Genomic DNA, 21,942 nt, shown 5'->3' with positions numbered 1-21,942 from the left:
CCTCCATCCCCTCAGCCCTCCCGTAGCCCCCAGCATCCCCTCAGCCCTCCCGTAGCCCCCTCCATCCCCTCAGCCCTCCCGTAGCCCCCTCCATCCCCTCAGCCCCCCCCGATCCCCTCAGCCCTCCCATAGCCCCCTCCATCCCCTAAGCCCCCTCCATCCCCTCAGCCCCCCCTAAGCCCCCTCCATCCCCTCAGCCCTCCCGTAGCCCCCTCCATCCCCGTAGCCCCCTCCATCCCCTCAGCCCCCCCCCCCCGTAGCCCCCTCCATCCCCGTAGCCCCCTCCATCCCCTCAGCCCTCCTGTAGCCCCCTCCATCCCCTCAGCCCTCCCGTAGCCCCCTCCATCCCCTCAGCCCTCCCCATCCCCTCAGCCCTCCGGTAGCCCCCTCCATCCCCTCAGCCCTCCCATAGCCCCTGCATCCCCTCAGCCCTCCCGTAGCCCCCTGCATCCCCTCAGCACCCCCATCCTCTCAGCCCCCTTCCATCCCCTCAGCCCTCCCGTAGCCCCCTCCATCCCCTCAGCCCTCCCGTAGCCCCCACCATATTCTCAGCCCTCCCGTAGCCCCCTCCATCCCCTCAGCCCTCCCATAGCCCCCTTCATCCCCTCAGCCCCCTGCATCCCCGTAGCCCCCTCCATCACCTCAGCCCCCTGCATCCCCATAGCCCCCTCCATTCCCTCAGCCCCCTCCATCCCCTCTATCCCCCTGCATCCCCGTAGCCCCCTCCATCACCGTAGCCCCCAGCATCCCCTCAGCCCTCCCATAGCCCCCTCTATCCCCGTAGCCCCCTCCATCCCCTCAGCCCCCTGCATCCCCTCTATCCCCCTGCATCCCCGTAGCCCCCTCCATCACTGTAGCCCCCAGCATTCCCTCAGCCCTCCCATAGCCCCCTCCATCCCCTCAGCCCTCCCATAGCCCCCTTCATCCCCTCAGCCCCCTGCATCCCCGTAGCCCCCTCCATCACCTCAGCCCCCTGCATCCCCATAGCCCCCTCCATTCCCTCAGCCCCCTCCATCCCCTCTATCCCCCTGCATCCCCGTAGCCCCCTCCATCACCGTAGCCCCCAGCATTCCCTCAGCCCTCCCATAGCCCCCTCTATCCCCGTAGCCCCCTCCATCCCCTCAGCCCCCTGCATCCCCTCTATCCCCCTGCATCCCCGTAGCCCCCTCCATCACTGTAGCCCCCAGCATTCCCTCAGCCCTCCCATAGCCCCCTCCATCCCCTCAGCCCCCTCCATTCCCTCAGCCCCCTCCATCACTGTAGCCCCCAGCATCCCCTCAGCCCTCCCGTAGCCCCCAGCATCCCCTCAGCCCTCCCGTAGCCCCCTCCATCCCCTCAGCCCTCCCATAGCCCCCTCCATTCCCTCAGCCCCGTCCATCACTGTAGCCCCCAGCATCCCCTCAGCCCTCCCGTAGCCCCCAGCATCCCCTCAGCCCTCCCGTAGCCCCCTCCATCCCCTCAGCCCTCCCGTAGCCCCCAGCATCCCCTCAGCCCTCCTGTAGCCCCCAGCATCCCCTCAGCCCTCCTGTAGCCCCCAGCATCCCCTCAGCCCTCCCGTAGCCCCCTCCATCCCCTCAGCCCTCCTGTAGCCCCCTCCATCCCCTCAGCCCTCCCGTAGCCCCCTCCATCCCCTCAGCCCCCCCGATCCCCTCAGTCCCCCCGTAGCCCCCTCCATCCCCTCAGCCCGCTCCATCCCCTCAGCCCTCCCGTAGCCCCCTCCATCCCCTCAGCCCCCCCGTAGCCCCCTCCATCCCCTCAGCCCTCCCGTAGCCCCCTCCATCCCCTCAGCCCTCCGGTAGCCCCCTCCATCCCCTCAGCCCTCCGGTAGCCCCCTCCATCCCCTCAGCCCCCCGTAGCCCCCTCCATCCCCTCAGCCCCCTCCATCCCCGTAGCCTCCTCTATCCCCCTGCATCCCCTCAGTCCAGAGAGGTAACACTTACAACCCTGCTATTACTGCACCAAAAAACACAATGAAACTTCCATCCCCTCAGCCCTCCCATAGCCCCCTCCATCCCCTCAGCCCACCCCCGTAGCCCCCTCCATCCCCTCAGCCCCCCCGTAGCCCCCTCCATCCCCTCAGCCCTCCCGTAGCCCCCTCCATCCCCTCAGCCCTCCGGTAGCCCCCTCCATCCCCTCAGCCCTCCCGTAGCCCCCTCCATCCCCTCAGCCCCCTCCATCCCCTCAGCCCTCCTGTAGCCCCCTCCATCCCCTCAGCCCTCCCGTAGCCCCCTCCATCCCCTCAGCCCTCCGGTAGCCCCCTCCATCCCCTCAGCCCCCTGTAGCCCCCTCCATCCCCTCAGCCCCCCGTAGCCCCCTCCATCCCCTCAGCCCCCCGTAGCCCCCTCCATCCCCGTAGCCTCCTCTATCCCCCTGCATCCCCTCAGTCCAGAGAGGTAACACTTACAACCCTGCTATTACTGCACCAAAAAACACAATGAAACTTCCATCCCCTCAGCCCTCCCGTAGCCCCCTCCATCCCCTCAGCCCCCCCGTAGCCCCCTCCATCCCCTCAGCCCTCCCGTAGCCCCCTCCATCCCCTCAGCCCTCCCGTAGCCCCCTCCATCCCCTCAGCCCTCCGGTAGCCCCCTCCATCCCCTCAGCCCTCCCGTAGCCCCCTCCATCCTCTCAGCCCCCCCGTAGCCCCCTCCATCCCCTCAGCCCCCCCCATCCCCTCAGCCCCCGTAGCCCCCTCCATCCCCGTAGCCCCCTCCATCCCCTCAGCCCTCCCGTAGCCTCCTCCATCCCCTCAGCCCTCCCGTAGCCCCCTCCATCCCCTCAGCCCTCCGGTAGCCCCCTCCATCCCCTCAGCCCCCTGTAGCCCCCTCCATCCCCTCAGCCCCCCGTAGCCCCCTCCATCCCCTCAGCCCCCCGTAGCCCCCTCCATCCCCGTAGCCTCCTCTATCCCCCTGCATCCCCTCAGTCCAGAGAGGTAACACTTACAACCCTGCTATTACTGCACCAAAAAACACAATGAAACTTCCATCCCCTCAGCCCTCCCGTAGGCCCCTTCATCCCCTCAGCCCCCCCGTAGCCCCCTCCATCCCCTCAGCCCTCCCGTAGCCCCCTCCATCCCCTCAGCCCTCCGGTAGCCCCCTCCATCCCCTCAGCCCTCCCGTAGCCCCCTCCATCCCCTCAGCCCCCCCGTAGCCCCCTCCATCCCCTCAGCCCCCCCCATCCCCTCAGCCCCCGTAGCCCCCTCCATCCCCGTAGCCCCCTCCATCCCCTCAGCCCTCCCGTAGCCCCCTCCAACCCCTCAGCCCTCCCGTAGCCCCCTCCATCCCCTCAGCCCTCCCGTAGCCCCCTCCATCCCCTCAGCCCTCCCGTAGCCCCCTCCACCCCCTCAGCCCTCCGGTAGCCCCCTCCACCCCCTCAGCCCTCCGGTAGCCCCCTCCATCCCCTCAGCCCCCTCCATCCCCTCAGCCCCCTCCATCCCCTCAGCCCCCCGTAGCCCCCTCAGCCCCCCGTAGCCCCCTCCATCCCCTCAGCCCCCCGTAGCCCCCTCCATCCCCGTAGCTTCCTCTATCCCCCTGCATCCCCTCAGTCCAGAGAGGTAACACTTACAACCCTGCTATTACTGCACCAAAAAACACAATGAAACTTCCATCCCCTCAGCCCCCCCATAGCCCCCTCCATCCCCTCAGCCCTCCCGTAGCCCCCTCCATCCCCTCAGCCCCCTCCATCCCCTCAGCCCTCCCGTAGCCCCCTCCATCACGTCAGCCCTCAGGTAGCCCCCTCCATCCCCTCAGCCCTCCCGTAGCCCCCTCCATCCCCTCAGCCCTCCCGTAGCCCCCTCCATCCCCTCAGCCCTCCCGTAGCCCCCTCCATCCCCTCAGCTCCCTCCATCACGCCAGCCCTCAGGTAGCCCCCTCCATCCCCTCAGCCCTCCCGTAGCCCCCTCCATCCCCTCAGCCCCCCCCGTAGCCCCCTCAGCCCTCCCGTAGCCCCCTCCATCCCCTCAGCCCCCTCCATCCCCTCAGCCCCCCCCCCCGTAGCCCCCTCCATCCCCTCAGACCCCCCCGTAGCCCCCTCCATCCCCTCAGCCCCCCCCCGTAGCCCCCTCCATCCCCTCAGCCCCCCGTAGCCCCCCATCCCCTCGTAGCCCCCCATCCCCCTCCATCCCCTCAGCCCCCCTGTAGCCCCCTCCATCCCCGTAGCCCCCTCTATCCCCCTGCATCCCCTCAGTCCAGAGAGGTAACACTTACAACCCTGCTATTACTGCACCAAAAAACACAATGAAACTTCCATCCCCTCAGCCCCCCCATAGCCCCCTCCATCCCCTCAGCCCTCCCGTAGCCCCCTCCATCCCCTCAGCCCCCTCCATCCCCTCAGCCCTCCCGTAGCCCCCTCCATCACGTCAGCCCTCAGGTAGCCCCCTCCATCCCCTCAGCCCTCCCGTAGCCCCCTCCATCCCCTCAGCCCTCCCGTAGCCCCCTCCATCCCCGTAGCCCCCTCCATCCCCTCAGCCCCCCCGTAGCCCCCTCCATCCCCTCAGCCCCCTCCATCCCCTCAGCCCTCCCGTAGCCCCCTCCATCCCCTCAGCCCTCCGGTAGCCCCCTCCATCCCCACAGCCCTCCCGTAGCCCCCTCCATCCCCTCAGCCCTCCCGTAGCCCCCTCCATCCCCTCAGCCCTCCCGTAGCCCCCTCCATCCCCTCAGCCCCCTCCATCACGCCAGCCCTCAGGTAGCCCCCTCCATCCCCTCAGCCCTCCCGTAGCCCCCTCCATCCCCTCAGCCCCCCCGTAGCCCCCTCCATCCCCTCAGCCCTCCCGTAGCCCCCTCCATCCCCTCAGCCCCCCCCGTAGCCCCCTCCATCCCCTCAGCCCCCCCCCGTAGCCCCCTCCATCCCCTCCCCCTAGCCCCCTCCATCCCCTCAGCCCCCCGTAGCCCCCCATCCCCTCGTAGCCCCCCATCCCCTCAGCCCCCCTGTAGCCCCCTCCATCCCCGTAGCCCCCTCCATCCCCCTGCATCCCCTCAGTCCAGAGAGGTAACACTTACAACCCTGCTATTACTGCACCAAAAAACACAATGAAACTTCTCGTTGTTATAGGCGACAAGGCCCCGCCTTCTTTCGGACAGTAGCCGTCTATATGTATAACCAAGCTCCCATGCACGCTCCTATGATCTTATTTTCTATTGGCTTTCCGTACTGTCAGTTATTGTATTGTCTCTTTTCATTGGTTGTTATAACTGTCAGTTACAACCCGAGTGCGAACCTTTCCTCGTGCCTGCAGCCTTCGCATCGGTCCATTGGATAAGGGTTCTACCTATCACCGTCCTCAGATTACACCATGTGACCTCTCCCTCTCTGTTACCTAGGAGACGCGTCCCAGACAACCGCTAGCGGTGTACAGTACATTGTGTGCCGTGTGTATGAGTGCATGAGACACCGGGCCGTGTGATATACGGAGAGCGGTGAGTAATACCTGTATACTGCCCCTGTGTGTGAGGTGCTATATACAGGCAGCAGGGGGTGGTGGTCACATGACTACCCGTATACTGCCCCTGTGTGTGAGGTGCTATATACAGACAGCAGGGGGTGGTGGTCACATGACCTTACCTGTATACTGCCCCTGTGTGTGAGGTGCTATATACAGGCAGCAGGGGGTGGTGGTCACATGACCTTACCTGTATACTGCCCCTGTGTGTGAGGTGCTATATACAGGCAGCAGGGGGTGGTGGTCACATGACTACCCGTATACTGCCCCTGTGTGTGAGGTGCTATATACAGACAGCAGAGGGGTAGTCACGTGTCCTACCTGTATACTGCCCCTGTGTGTGAGGTGCTATATACAGGCAGCAGGGGGTGGTGGTCACATGACCTTACCTGTATACTGCCCCTGTGTGTGAGGTGCTATATACAGGCAGCAGGAGGTGGTGGTCACATGACCTTACCTGTATACTGCCCCTGTGTGTGAGGTGCTATATACAGTGGTCACATGTTCTTGAGAGGTGATCTATACAGACAGCAGAAGAGAATGGTCACATGACCTTTCCTGTATATTACAAGTATGGGTGAGGTGTTATAATATACAGGTAAGGTCATGTGACCATTCCCTGCTGTTGTCTGTATATAAGTATGGGTGAGGTGTTATATACAGGCAGTAGCAGGGAATGGTCACATGACCTTCTCTCTACAATATATGTGTGGAGATTACAGTGCTTGGATGGGGGGGACGCTATACAGTAAAGGATGGGTGAGGAGCTGGTGACTACTGTACTATAATTGCTGGTTCTGATGAACATTTCTTGTGTATAATGTCCTGTACAGTATATAGTGCTGTTCTGTAATGTACTGTACAGTATAGTGCTGCTCTGTAATGTCCTGTACAGTATATAGTACTGCTCTGTAATGTCCTGTACAGTATATAGTACTGCTCTGTAATGTCCTGTACAGTATATAGTGCTGTTCTGTAATGTACTGTACAGTATAGTGCTGCTCTGTAATGTCCTGTACAGTATATAGTACTGCTCTGTAATGTCCTGTACAGTATATAGTGCTGCTCTGTAATGTCCTGTACAGTATATAGTACTGCTCTGTAATGTCCTGTACAGTATATAGTACTGCTCTGTAATGTCCTGTACAGTATAGTGCTGTTCTGTACTGTCCTGTACAGTATATAGTGCTGCTCTGTAGTGTCCTGTACAGTATATAGTGCTGCTCTGTAATGTCCTGTACAGTATATAGTGCTGCTCTGTAATGTCCTGTACAGTATAGTGCTGCTCTGTAATGTACTGTACAGTATATAGTGCTGCTCTGTAATGTACTGTACAGTATATAGTGCTGTTCTGTAATGTCCTGTACAGTATATAGTTCTGCTCTGTAATGTACTGTACAGTATATAGTACTGCTCTGTAATGTCCTGTACAGTATATAGTTCTGCTCTGTAATGTACTGTACAGTATATAGTGCTGCTCTGTAATGTACTGTACAGTATATAGTGCTGCTCTGTAATGTACTGTACAGTATAGTGCTGTTCTGTACTGTCCTGTACAGTATAGTGCTGCTCTGTAATGTACTCTACAGTATATAGTGCTGTTCTGTAATGTCCTGTACAGTATAGTGCTGCTCTGTAATGTCCTGTACAGTATATATAGTACTGCTCTGTAATGTCCTGTACAGTATATAGTACTGCTCTGTAATGTACTCTACAGTATATAGTGCTGCTCTGTAATGTACTGTACAGTATATAGTGCTGTTCTGTACTGTCCTGTACAGTATATAGTGCTGCTCTGTAATGTACTGTACAGTATATAGTACTGCTCTGTAATGTCCTGTACAGTATATAGTACTGCTCTGTAATGTCCTGTACAGTATATAGTACTGCTCTGTAATGTCCTGTACAGTATATAGTGCTGTTCTGTAATGTCCTGTACAGTATATAGTACTGCTCTGTAATGTACTGTACAGTATATAGTGCTGCTCTGTAATGTCCTGTACAGTATATAGTGCTGCTCTGTACTGTCCTGTACAGTATATAGTGCTGTTCTGTACTGTCCTGTATAGTATATAGTGCTGCTCTGTAATGTCCTGTACAGTATATAGTACTGCTCTGTAATGTCCTGTACAGTATATAGTGCTGTTCTGTACTGTGCTGTACAGTATATAGTGCTGTTCTGTACTGTCCTGTACAGTATATAGTGCTGTTCTGTAATGTCCTGTACAGTATATAGTTCTGCTCTGTAATGTACTGTACAGTATATAGTGCTGCTCTGTAATGTACTGTACAGTATATAGTGCTGTTCTGTAATGTCCTGTACAGTATATAGTTCTGCTCTGTAATGTACTGTACAGTATATAGTGCTGCTCTGTAATGTCCTGTACAGTATATAGTGCTGCTCTGTAATGTACTGTACAGTATATAGTGCTGCTCTGTAATGTACTGTACAGTATATAGTGCTGCTCTGTAATGTCCTGTACAGTATATAGATAGTGCTGTTCTGTACTGTGCTGTACAGTATATAGTGCTGTTCTGTACTGTGCTGTAGTGATTATACTGAGCACTTATCAGTGTAATAAATGAGGATTGTGGGTAATTATTGGCGGCTGCCGGAACCAATTAATCACACTTACATTATTTCCTATGGGAAGACACTGCTCGGTTCTCAAACTGCCTTCCGGAACCAATTAAGTTTGAGAACCGAGGTAACGCTGTATATATATATATATATATATATATATATATATATATATATATACAGATAGTGGAAGGAATGGTCACATGATTTTATCTCTATATTACACATATGTGTGAGGTGGTATATACAGATAGCAGAGGAGGTGGTCACATGACCTTACCTGTATGCTATATGTGTGAGGTGGTATATACAGATAGCAGAGGAGGTGGTCACATGACCTTACCTGTATGCTACATGTGTGAGGTGGTATATACAGATAGCAGAGGAGGTGGTCACATGACCTTACCTGTATGTTATATGTGTGAGGTGGTATATACAGATAGCAGAGGGGATGGTCACATGACCTTACCTGTATGTTATATGTGTGAGGTGGTATATACAGATAGCAGAGGGTGTGGTCACATGACCTTACCTGTATGTTATATGTGTGAGGTGGTATATACAGATAGCAGAGGGTGTGGTCACATGACCTTACCTGTATGCTATATGTGTGAGGTGGTATATACAGATAGCAGAGGGGGTGGTCACATGACCTTACCTGTATGTTATATGTGTGAGGTGGTATATACAGATAGCAGAGGGGATGGTCACATGACCTTACCTGTATGTTATATGTGTGAGGTGGTATATACAGATAGCAGAGGGGGTGGCCACATGACCTTACCTGTATGTTATATGTGTGAGGTGGTATATACAGATAGCAGAGGGGATGGTCACATGACCTTACCTGTATGTTATATGTGTGAGGTGGTATATACAGATAGCAGAGGGGGTGGTCACATGACCTTACCCGTAACCGAAAGTAGGCCAAAATAAGGAAGCATTGTGTAAGTAAGTGCCCCTAAGGCTGCCTCCCCAGGTTGTGTTCTCTACATGTGCCCAAAACCACGCCCCCATGTGGTCACCTATAGCGGGGCTGGTATATACAGATTCTGTACGGAATGGTCACATGACCTCACCACACTCCTATGTGGTCACCAACAGCGGGGTGGTATATACAGATACTGGACGGAATGGTCACATGACCTCACCCTCCTCCCTATACCAGGGTAGAGGAGTAAGCTGGCACAGAACATGACCAAGTCCTTACATGCAGAAACCAAGTTACAGGGCAAGCACAGCATGTATACGGCGTCCTCCACCAAACCCGACACGTTTCCTCAGGGAAGCCGGCATTTACCTTTCAGGAACAGTGAGGATCCTCTGGAGAATAGACGCAGATGTTACAGATCGAATAGGCCAGCACTTTGTATGAATTGTTTAAGGTTAGGGTCCCTCTATATGAGATTGTAGTGGGCGGAGCTGTGACTACCTCTCATTCATTGTCTTTTATCATACAATGGTATTTACCAAACAATTAAACCTTCTCATTAGTAGCTGCCATCTATCCAGGGGGGACCTATCGGTACAATAGGGACCAGACCATTGTAGGTGGAGTTCCCCTGTAAATCCTGCACACCTCTTGGGTTGTATATATATATATATGTGTGTGTGTGATGCTGCGGTGTGTTTGGGGTCTGTCCCCTCACAGGTTAATCCTCAGCATCTCTCCCTCTCTGGTGGATAATGTTAGCCGGAGCTGCGCTCCTATAATTCTCCGTCCCCTCGCGCAGCGCTCTCCCATTACAGCAATTACAGCCATTTCTCTGCTCGCCAGGCGCAGTGGGTCGGGGACATTTTCCTGTAATTCTCTGGAACATTCTGCCACTAATGCTCACACATGGAATATCAGAGCGGCTCTTTTACCTGCATTTACATCTGGGGCTTTTCAAAGAGCGTTAATGAAATAATAGTCAGGAGAAGAAGCGGCAGCAGCGGAGCGGGCAGCCCTCCCCTGCCGACACACCTGCACTCGGCTCCAAGGTGATCATTACTCTGCCTCAGGGGACTACAAGTCCCAGCACCGGCTTATGGGAGCGCTGGCACTGACATCCTGCAGTAATGGCTCCATCGGGTAATGGCCGCCCTTCTGTTACCAGCTCTGCCAGGGATTTGTGTCACATCTAACACTGTGATCCTGCAGCAGACCTTATGTATCACCACTAGGGGGAGCTGTATACTTGGCTGTTACTAGATATACACTACCAGTAGGTGGCGCTGTTACTAGATATATATTACCAGTAGGTGGCACTGTACCAGGGAGAGCCATGGAGGTTACTATATATACAATACCAGTAGGTGGCGCTGTACCAGGGAGATCTATGGAGGTTACTATATATACAATACCAGTAGGTGGCGCTGTACCAGGGAGATCTATGGAGGTTACTATATATACAATACCAGTAGGTGGCGCTGTACCAGGGAGATCTATGGAGGTTACTATATATACAATACCAGTAGGTGGCGCTGTACCAGGGAGATCTATGGATGTTACTATATATACAATACCAGTAGGTGGCGCTGTACCAGGGAGATCTATGGATGTTACTATATATACACTACCAGTAGGTGGCGCTGTACCAGGGAGAGCCATGGATGTTACTAGATATACACTACCAGTAGGTGGCGCTGTTACTAGATATACATTACCAGTAGGTGGCGCTGTACCAGGGAGATCTATGGATGTTACTAGATATACACTACCAGTAGGTGGCGCTGTTACTAGATATACATTACCAGTAGGTGGCGCTGTACCAGGGAGATCTATGGAGGTTACTAGATATACAATACCAGTAGGTGGCGCTGTACCAGGGAGAGCCATGGAGGTTACTATATATACAATACCAGTAGGTGGCGCTGTACCAGGGAGATCTATGGAGGTTACTATATATACAATACCAGTAGGTGGCGCTGTACCAGGGAGATCTATGGAGGTTACTATATATACACTACCAGTAGGTGGCGCTGTACCAGGGAGATCTATGGAGATTACTATATATACAATACCAGTAGGTGGCGCTGTACCAGGGAGATCTATGGAGGTTACTAGATATACACTACCAGTAGGGGGCGCTGTACCAGGGAGATCTATGGATGTTACTAGATATACATTACCAGTAGGTGGCGCTGTTACTAGATATACACTACCAGTAGGTGGCGCTGTACCAGGGAGAGCCATGGATGTTACTAGATATACATTACCAGTAGGTGGCGCTGTTACTAGATATACACTACCAGTAGGCGGCGCTGTACCATGGAGATCTATTGATTTTACTATATATACACTTCCAGTAGGTGGCGCTGTACCAGGGAGATCTATGGATGTTACTAGATATACACTACCAGTAGGTGGCGCTGTACCAGGGAGATCTATGGATGTTACTAGATATACACTACCAGTAGGTGGCGCTGTACCTGGGAGATCTATGGAGGTTACTAGATATACACTACCAGTAGGTGGCGCTGTTACTAGATATACACTACCAGTAGGTGGCTCTGTTACTAGATATACACTACCAGTAGGTGGCGCTGTTACTAGATATACACTACCAGTAGGTGGCACTGTACCAGGGAGAGCCATGGAGGTTACTAGATATACATTACCAGTAGGTGGCGCTGTTACTAGATATACACTACCAGTAGGTGGCGCAGTACCAGGGAGAGCCATGGAGGTTACTATATATACACTACCAGTAGGTGGCGCTGTACCAGGGAGAGCCATGGCTGTTACTAGATATACACCACCAGTAGGTGGAGCTGTACCAGGGAGATCTATGGAGGTTACTATATATACACTACCAGTAGGTGGCGCTGTACCAGGGAGATCTATGGAGGTTACTAGATATACACTACCAGTAGGTGGCGCAGTACCAGGGAGAGCCATGGAGGTTACTATATATACAATACCAGTAGGTGGCGCTGTTACTAGATATACACTACCAGTAGGTGGCGCTGTACCTGGGAGATCTATGGAGGTTACTAGATATACACTACCAGTAGGTGGCGCTGTTACTAGATATACACTACCAGTAGGTGGCTCTGTTACTAGATATACACTACCAGTAGGTGGCGCTGTTACTAGATATACACTACCAGTAGGTGGCGCTGTACCAGGGAGAGCCATGGAGGTTACTATATATACAATACCAGTAGGTGGCGCTGTACCAGGGAGAGCCATGGCTGTTACTAGATATACACTACCAGTAGGTGGCGCTGTTACTAGATATACACTACCAGTAGGTGGCGCTGTACCAGGGAGATCTATGGAGGTTACTAGATATACACTACCAGTAGGTGGCGCTGTTACTAGATATACACTACCAGTAGGTGGCTCTGTTACTAGATATACACTACCAGTAGGTGGCGCTGTTACTAGATATACACTACCAGTAGGTGGCGCTGTACCAGGGAGAGCCATGGAGGTTACTATATATACAATACCAGTAGGTGGCGCTGTACCAGGGAGATCTATGGAGGTTACTATACATACAATACCAGTAGGTGGCGCTGTACCAGGGAGAGCCATGGCTGTTACTAGATATACATTACCAGTAGGTGGCGCTGTACCAGGGAGAGCCATGGAGGTTACTATATATACAATACCAGTAGGTGGCGCTGTACCAGGGAGATCTATGGAGGTTACTATATATACACTACCAGTAGGTGGCGCTGTACCAGGGAGATCTGTGGAGGTTACTAGATATACACTACCAGTAGGTGGCGCTGTACCTGAGAGATCTATGGAGGTTACTAGATATACACTACCAGTAGGTGGCGCTGTTACTAGATATACACTACCAGTAGGTGGCACTGTACCAGGGAGATCTATGGATGTTACTATATATACACTACCAGTAGGTGGCGCTGTTACTAGATATACACTACCAGTAGGTGGCACTGTACCAGGGAGAGCCATGGAGGTTACTATATATACAATACCAGTAGGTGGCGCTGTACCAGGGAGAGCCATGGCTGTTACTAGATATACAATACCAGTAGGTGGCGCTGTTACTAGATATACACTACCAGTAGGTGGCGCTGTACCTGGGAGATCTATGGAGGTTACTAGATATACACTACCAGTAGGTGGCGCTGTTACTAGATATACACTACCAGTAGGTGGCTCTGTTACTAGATATACACTACCAGTAGGTGGCGCTGTTACTAGATATACACTACCAGTAGGTGGCGCTGTACCAGGGAGAGCCATGGAGGTTACTATATATACACTACCAGTAGGTGGCGCTGTACCAGGGAGAGCCATGGCTGTTACTAGATATACAATACCAGTAGGTGGCACTGTACCAGGGAGATCTATGGAGGTTACTAGATATACACTACCAGTAGGTGGCGCTGTACCAGGGAGATCTGTGGAGGTTACTAGATATACACTACCAGTAGGTGGCGCTGTACCTGGGAGATCTATGGAGGTTACTAGATATACACTACCAGTAGGTGGCGCTGTACCAGGGAGAGCCATGGAGGTTAATAGATATACACTACCAGTAGGTGGGGCTGTACCAGGGAGATCTATGGAGGTTACTAGATATACACTACCAGTAGGTGGCGCTGTACCAGGGACATCTATGGCTGTTACTAGATATACACTACCAGTAGGTGGCGCTGTTACTAGATATACACTACCAGTAGGTGGCGCTGTACCATGGAGATCTATGGATGTTACTATATATACACTACCAGTAGGTGGCGCTGTACCAGGGAGATCTATGGATGTTACTATATATACACTACCAGTAGGTGGCGCTGTACCAGGGAGAGCCATGGAGGTTACTAGATATACACTACCAGTAGGTGGTGCTGTACCAGGGAGAGCCATGGAGGTTACTAGATATACACTACCAGTAGGTGGCGCTGTACCAGGGAGATCTATGGAGGTTACTATATATACACTACCAGTAGGTGGCGCTGTACCAGGGAGATCTATGGATGTTACTATATATGCACTACCAGTAGGTGGCGCTGTACCAGGGAGATCTATGGATGTTACTATATATACACTACCAGTAGGTGGCGCTGTTACTAGATATACACTACCAGTAGGTGGCGCTGTTACTAGATATACACTACCAGTAGGTGGTGCTGTACCAGGGAGAGCCATGGATGTTACTAGATATACACTACCAGTAGGTGGCGCTGTACCAGGGAGATCTATGGATGTTACTATATATACACTACCAGTAGGTGGCGCTGTACCAGGGAGAGCCATGGAGGTTACTAGATATACACTACCAGTAGGTGGCGCTGTTACTAGATATACACTACCAGTAGGTGGCGCTGTACCAGGGAGATCTATGGATGTTACTATATATACACTACCAGTAGGTGGCGCTGTACCAGGGAGAGCCATGGCTGTTACTAGATATACACTACCAGTAGGTGGCGCTGTTACTAGATATACACTACCAGTAGGTGGCACTGTACCATGGAGATCTATGGATGTTACTATATATACACTACCAGTAGGTGGCGCTGTACCAGGGAGAGCCATGGAGGTTACTAGATATACACTACCAGTAGGTGGTGCTGTACCAGGGAGAGCCATGGAGGTTACTAGATATACAATACCAGTAGGTGGCGCTGTACCAGGGAGAGCCATGGAGGTTACTATATATACAATACCAGTAGGTGGCGCTGTACCAGGGAGATCTATGGAGGTTACTATATATACACTACCAGTAGGTGGCGCTGTACCAGGGAGAGCCATGGAGGTTACTAGATATACAATACCAGTAGGTGGCGCTGTACCAGGGAGAGCCATGGAAGTTACTATATATACAATACCAGTAGGTGGCGCTGTACCAGGGAGAGCCATGGAGGTTACTATATATACACTACCAGTAGGTGGCGCTGTACCAGGGAGATCTATGGAGGTTACTATATATACACTACCAGTAGGTGGCGCTGTACCAGGGAGAGCCATGGATGTTACTAGATATACAATACCAGTAGGTGGCTCTGTTACTAGATATACATTACCAGTAGGTGGCGCTGTACCAGGGAGATCTATGGAGGTTACTATATATACAATACCAGTAGGTGGCGCTGTACCAGGGAGATCTATGGATGTTACTATATATACAATACCAGTAGGTGGCGCTGTACCAGGGAGATCTATGGAGGTTACTATATATACACTACCAGTAGGTGGCGCTGTACCAGGGAGAGCCATGGAGGTTACTATATATACACTACCAGTAGGTGGCGCTGTACCATGGAGATCTATGGAGGTTACTCATTAGCTATTACATGGGGAGAGATGGGGACATCGGCTATAACATGGGGGGGAGATGGGGACATCAGCTATTACATGGGTGGAGATGGGGACATCAGCTATAACATGGGTGGAGATGGGGACATCAGCTATAACATGGGGGGAGATGGGGACATCAGCTATAACATGGGGGGAGATGGGGGCATCAGCTATAAAATGGGGGGAGATGGGGGAATCAGCTATAACATGGGGGGAGATGGGGACATCAGCTATAACATGAGGGGAGATGGAGGCATCAGCTATAACATGGGGGGAGATGGGGACATCAGCTATAACATGAGGGGAGATGGAGCATCAGCTATAACATTGGGCGAGATGGGGACATTAGCTATAACATGGGGGGGGAGATGGGGACATCGGCTATAACATGGGGGCGAGATGGGGACATCAGCTATAACATGGGGGGAGATGGGGGCATCAGCTATAACATGGGGGGAGATGGGGACATCAGCTATAACATGGGATAGAGATGGGGACATCAGCTATAACATGGGGCGAGATGGGGACATCAGCTATAACATGGGGGAGATGGGGACATCGGCTATAACATGGGGGGGGAGATGGGGACATCAGCTATAACATGGGGGGGAGATGGGGACATCAGCTATAACATGGGGGGGAGATGGGGACATCAGCTATAACATGGGGGGATGGGGACATCAGCTATAACATGGGGGGAGATGGGGACATCAGCTATAACATGGGGGGAGATGGGGACATCAGCTATAACATGGGGGGATGGGGACATCAGCTATAACATGGGGGGGATATATACACATCAGCTATAACATGGGGGGGATATACACATCAGCTATAACATGGGGGGGATATACCCATCAGCTATAACATAGGGGGATGGGGACATCAGCTATAACATGAGGAGGATATACACATCAGCTATAACATGGGGTGATAGATTGTAATGACAGGTGTCGGACATAGAGCAGCTGATGGGCGTCCTGTCACAGTGACATGTACCCGGCGTCTCCTCACACATCACTATCCGTATACCAGGAAGAGTCTGGGCGCAGGAGCGGCAGTGTCCTAGGTACGTGGGCACAATGCTGCATCCTGCCAGCTGCCACACTGACTCACTTCTGGAAAATACACAACGGCCAATGACGGCCTATACCTCCTGTCCTGTCTGATAGTAACCCATTCAATGCCAGACTGTCACCCTGCAGGGGGAGGAGCCTTCAGGAGCACCGCCATAGTGCTGGGGGGGAGGGGGGGGGGTCTGGCAGCAGGTCACACTGTGTGATGGTGTCATTAGTAGTGACTTTCTATCTGCCAGTTGTTAGACTATTAGTTTGTCTATGTGCCTAACGTCCTGATGTGTTCTCTAGGTGAGGAGTATGCATCATGGCCGACATAGACGTCCACACAGCGTCCGAGCTTCTCCCTATACACAGTATGGACCAGGTACCACTGAAAGACTCCGAAGATTCTCCTGAGAGCAGCAAATATGAGGAGCCTGGTAAGTGACTGTATATATATGTATATGATATGAGGAGCCTGGTAAGTGACTGTGTATAGGAGTATATACAATATGAGGAGCCTGGTAAGTGACTGTGTATATATGTATATGATATGAGGAGCCTGGTAAGTGACTGTGTATATATGTATATGATATGAGGAGCCTGGTAAGTGACTGTGTATATATGTATATGATATGAGGAGCCTGGTAAGTGACTGTGTATATATGTATATGATATGAGGAGCCTGGTAAGTGACTATATGTATTCGCTATTCTAAAAAGTTAGAGATATTTGGGCTTATGGGTAAAATTTATGGAAAGCATAAAAAGCTTCAGCCCCAGTTATAATATATCATGGGGTCTCCAGTCTTCAGCAGCCGCTCCATGTGAGGTCCCCCAGTCTTCAGCAGCCGCTCCATGTGAGGTCCCCCAGTCTCCATGTGAGGTCCCCCAGTCTCCATGTGAGGTCCCCCAGTCTCCATGTGAGGTCCCCCAGTCTCCATGTGAGGTCCCCCAGTCTCCATGTGAGGTCCCCCAGTCTCCATGTGAGGTCCCACCAGCCTCCAGGTGAGGTCCCACCAGTCTCCATGTGAGGTCCCCCAGTCTCCATGTGAGGTCCCACCAGTCTCCATGTGAGGTCCCCCAGTCTCCATGTGAGGTCCCACCAGTCTCCATGTGAGGTCCACCAGTCTCCATGTGAGGTCCCCCAGTCTCCATGTGAGGTCCCCCAGTCTCCATGTGAGGTCCCCCAGTCTCCATGTGAGGTCCCCCAGTCTCCAGGTGAGGTCCCACCAGTCTCCAGGTGAGGTCCCCCAGTCTCCAGGTGAGGTCCCCCAGTCTCCATGTGAGGTCCCCCAGTCTCCATGTGAGGTCCCCCAGTCTCCATGTGAGGTCCCCCAGTCTCCATGTGAGGTCCCACCAGTCTCCAGGTGAGGTCCCACCAGTCTCCAGGTGAGGTCCCACCAGTCTCCAGGTGAGGTCCCCCAGTCTCCAGGTGAGGTCCCCCAGTCTCCATGTGAGGTCCCCCAGTCTCCATGTGATGTCCCCCAGTCTCCAGGTGAGGTCCCCCAGTCTCCAGGTGAGGTCCCCCAGTCTCCAGGTGAGGTCCCCCAGTCTCCATGTGAGGTCCCCCAGTCTCCAGCAGCCGCTACCTATAATATGCAGCCACTGTGGCCTTTGGTGGTGGTGATGTTAATATCACTGGAGCGAGAACTTTTTCTTTTTCCATAAATATCATCCGCAAGCCAAATATCCATAACTTTTCCTATTACATGGAGTGATAATCTGCCAAATAAGCAGATCATTGCTCCGTGTAATAAAGACAATGATCTCCGACTGATTAGATGGACCAAGTGGTCTTTTTCTGCCGACAGTCTTCTATGTTTTTATGTTTCTGATCATGTCTATTGGTCCCCGCTCCCCGGGGCTCCATGAGACAGCTGCGGCCAGTGACCGACTGAGAACGGCTCTGAAGTGTCACCGGCGGCTGCGGGGAGCGGGAAGAAGGCAGGAAATTACCGGGGAGCCGCCATGTTACCACATTTACCTTGCTCTCTCTTTCCATCAGTCACAGAAGATGCAGAACACGACCCGTCCCTCCCGTCTGATGCCATACAGGAACATCTGGATTTGGTCAGTATATCCTCTATACATGGTGTCATCCTAGGAGGTCAGCTAGTTGTATGTGGCCTGTTCTTATGTCAGGATGTTTTATGTTGTGTTTTTTTCTCATGTGATTAGCTCTGATGTGCGAATGTTCTGTGTCGCACTTGTTATGTCACATGTCCTGATGTCAGGATGGGGTATGTGTGACGTCAGGATGGGGTATATGTGACGTCAGGATGTGGTATGTGTGACGTCAGGATGGGGTATGTGTGATGTCAGGATGGGGTATGTGTGACGTCAGGATGGGGTATGTGTGACGTCAGGATGGGGTATATGTGACGTCAGGATGGGGTATATGTTATGTCAGGATGGGGTATGTGTGACGTCAGGATGGGGTATGTGTGATGTCAGGATGGGGTATGTGTGACGTCAGGATGGGGTATGTGTGACGTCAGGATGGGGTATGTGTGACGTCAGGATGGGGTATATGTGACGTCAGGATGGGGTATATGATGTCAGGATGGGGGTATATGTGATGTAAGGATTGGGTATATGTGACGTCAGGATGGGGTATGTGTGACGTCAGGATGGGGTATGTGTGACGTCAGGATGGGGTATGTGTGACGTCAGGATGGGGTATATGTGACGTCAGGATGGGGTATATGATGTCAGGATGGGGGTATATGTGACGTAAGGATTGGGTATATGTGACGTCAGGATGGGGTATGTGTGACGTCAGGATGGGGTATGTGTGACGTCAGGATGGGGTATGTGTGACGTCAGGATGGGGTATGTGTGACGTCAGGATGGGGTATGTGTGACGTCAGGATGGGGTATATGTGATGTCAGGATGGGGTATGTGTGACGTCAGGATGGGGTATATGTGACGTCAGGATGGGGTATATGTTATGTCAGGATGGGGTATGTGTGACGTCAGGATGGGGTATGTGTGACGTCAGGATGGGGTATGTGTGACGTCAGGATGGGGTATATGTGACGTCAGGATGGGGTATGTGTGACGTCAGGATGGGGTATATGTGACATCAGGATGGGGTATATGATGTCAGGATGGGGTATATGTGACGTCAGGATCGGGTATGTGTGACGTCAGGATGGGGTATGTGTGACGTCAGGATGGGGTATATGATGTCAGGATGGGGTATGTGTGACGTCAGGATGGGGTATATGATGTCAGGATGGGGTATATGTGACGTCAGGATATGGTATTTATGATGTCAGGATGGGGTATATGTGACGTCAGGATGGGGTATATGATGTCAGGATGGGGTATGTGTGACGTCAGGATGGGGTATATGTGACGCCAGGATGGGGTATATGTGACATCAGGATGGGGTATATGATGTCAGGATGGGGTATATGTGACGTCAGGATGGGGAATATGATGTCAGGATGGGGTATATGTGACGTCAGGATGGGGTATATGTGATGTCAGGATATGGTATATGTGAGATCAGGATGGGGTATTTATGATGTCAGGATGGGGTATATGATGTCAGGATGGGGTATATGTGACGTCAGGATGGGGTATATGTGACGTCAGGATGTGGTATATGTGACGTCAGGATGGGGTATATGATGTCAGGATGGGGTATATGTGACGTCAGGATGGGGTATATGTGATGTCAGGATATGGTATATGTGAGATCAGGATGGGGTATTTATGATGTCAGGATGGGGTATATGATGTCAGGATGGGGGTATATGATGTCAGGATGGGGTATATGTGATGTCAGGATGGGGGTATATGATGTCAGGATGGGGTATATGATGTCAGGATGGGGTATATGTGATGTCAGGATGGGGGTATATGATGTCAGGATGGGGTATATGATGTCAGGATGGGGTATATGTGATGTCAGGATGGGGTATATGTGACGTCAGGATGGGGTATATGATGTCAGGATGGGGTATACGTGGCATCAGGATGGGGTATATGATGTCAGGATGGGGTATATGTGATGTCAGGATGGGGGTATATGATGTTAGGATGGGGGTATATGGCGTCAGGATGGGGTATACGTGGCGTCAGGATGGGATATATGTGACGTCAGGATGGGGGTATATGTAACGTGAGAATGGGGTATATGTGACGTCAGGATGGGGGTATATGTGACGTGAGAATGGGGTATATGTGACTTCAGGATGGGGGTATATGTGACGTGAGAATGGGGTATATGATGTCAGGATGGGGGCATATGTGACGTCAGGATGGGGGTATATGTGACGTGAGAATGGGGTATATGATGTCAGGATGGGGGCATATGTGACGTCAGGATGGGGTATACATGATGCCAGGATGTATGTGATGATGATGTGTTCTGATCACAGTTCATTCACAGTTCTCCATGAGACACTTGCAGCCCCGGTGACAGGCCGCTGTATGTTCTAGGTGATGAGCGGAGTGGTTTTTGGGGGAGGGTGGTGGTATGGACGATGCGTCTGGCCCGTGTTTTCTCCTTTACACAACAGATGTTCACTACATGAAGCCATTACTCTGTGAATGTTCTCACCGGGAGGCAGCAGAGACAATTCTGCCGAACTAATCTCTGCCGGTCTCCTGTGTGTTCTGTAATGTGTGCCGCCACCACCGCCATACACTTACATCCTGGTATTATATGTAATGTGTGCCGCCACCACCGCCGTACACTTACATCCTGGTATTCTATGTAATGTGTGCCGCCACCACCGCCGTACACTTACATCCTGGTATTATATGTAATGTGTGCCGCCACCACCGCCGTACACTTACATCCTGGTATTATATGTAATGTGTGCCGCCACCACCGCCGTACACTTACATCCTGGTATTATATGTAATGTGTGCCGCCACCACCGCCATACACTTACATCCTGGTATTCTATGTAATGTGTGCCGCCACCACCGCCGTACACTTACATCCTGGTATTATATGTAATGTGTGCCGCCACCACCGCCGTACACTTACATCCTGGTATTCTATGTAATGTGTGCCGCCACCACCGCCGTACACTTACATCCTGGTATTCTATGTAATGTGTGCCGCCACCACCGCCATACACTTACATCCTGGTATTCTATGTAATGTGTGCCGCCACCACCGCCGTACACTTACATCCTGGTATTATATGTAATGTGTGCCGCCACCACCGCCATACACTTACATCCTGGTATTCTATGTAATGTGTGCCGCCACCACCGCCGTACACTTACATCCTGGTATTATATGTAATGTGTGCCGCCACCACCGCCGTACACTTACATCCTGGTATTCTATGTAATGTGTGCCGCCACCACCGCCGTACACTTACATCCTGGTATTCTATGTAATGTGTGCCGCCACCACCGCCATACACTTACATCCTGGTATTCTATGTAATGTGTGCCGCCACCACCGCCGTACACTTACATCCTGGTATTATATGTAATGTGTGCCGCCACCACCGCCGTACACTTACATCCTGGTATTATATGTAATGTGTGCCGCCACCACCGCCGTACACTTACATCCTGGTATTATATGTAATGTGTGCCGCCACCACCGCCGTACACTTAC

At 52.5% G+C, this 21,942-nt stretch overlaps 1 protein-coding gene and 1 long non-coding RNA gene across 3 annotated transcripts in view; one reads left to right on the top strand and one right to left on the bottom strand.

Moving 5' to 3' along the window:
• LOC138770123 (uncharacterized) overlaps positions 1–5,098 on the bottom strand; it is a 101,922-nt gene extending 96,824 nt beyond the window's left edge. Inside the window, exon 1 of the long non-coding RNA XR_011359404.1 lies at positions 4,995–5,098. This is a non-coding gene — a long non-coding RNA (uncharacterized lncRNA). The remainder of the gene's footprint in view (positions 1–4,994) is intronic.
• Positions 5,099–5,322: 224 nt separating this feature from the next.
• The window catches only part of DNAH2 (dynein axonemal heavy chain 2), a 77,729-nt gene continuing 61,109 nt past the window's right edge, over positions 5,323–21,942 (top strand). For both annotated transcript variants that reach the window (XM_069948954.1, XM_069948943.1), the window contains exons 1-3: positions 5,323–5,411; positions 16,653–16,783; positions 18,351–18,415. In XM_069948954.1, the coding sequence (XP_069805055.1) occupies positions 16,669–16,783; positions 18,351–18,415 (180 nt within the window). In that variant the 5' untranslated portion in view covers positions 5,323–5,411; positions 16,653–16,668. The remainder of the gene's footprint in view (positions 5,412–16,652; positions 16,784–18,350; positions 18,416–21,942) is intronic.

The sequence above is a fragment of the Dendropsophus ebraccatus genome, chromosome 1 (assembly GCF_027789765.1).
Source record: "Dendropsophus ebraccatus isolate aDenEbr1 chromosome 1, aDenEbr1.pat, whole genome shotgun sequence".
Taxonomy (NCBI): domain Eukaryota; kingdom Metazoa; phylum Chordata; class Amphibia; order Anura; family Hylidae; genus Dendropsophus; species Dendropsophus ebraccatus.
This window is presented reverse-complemented; position numbering and strand designations above follow the sequence as displayed.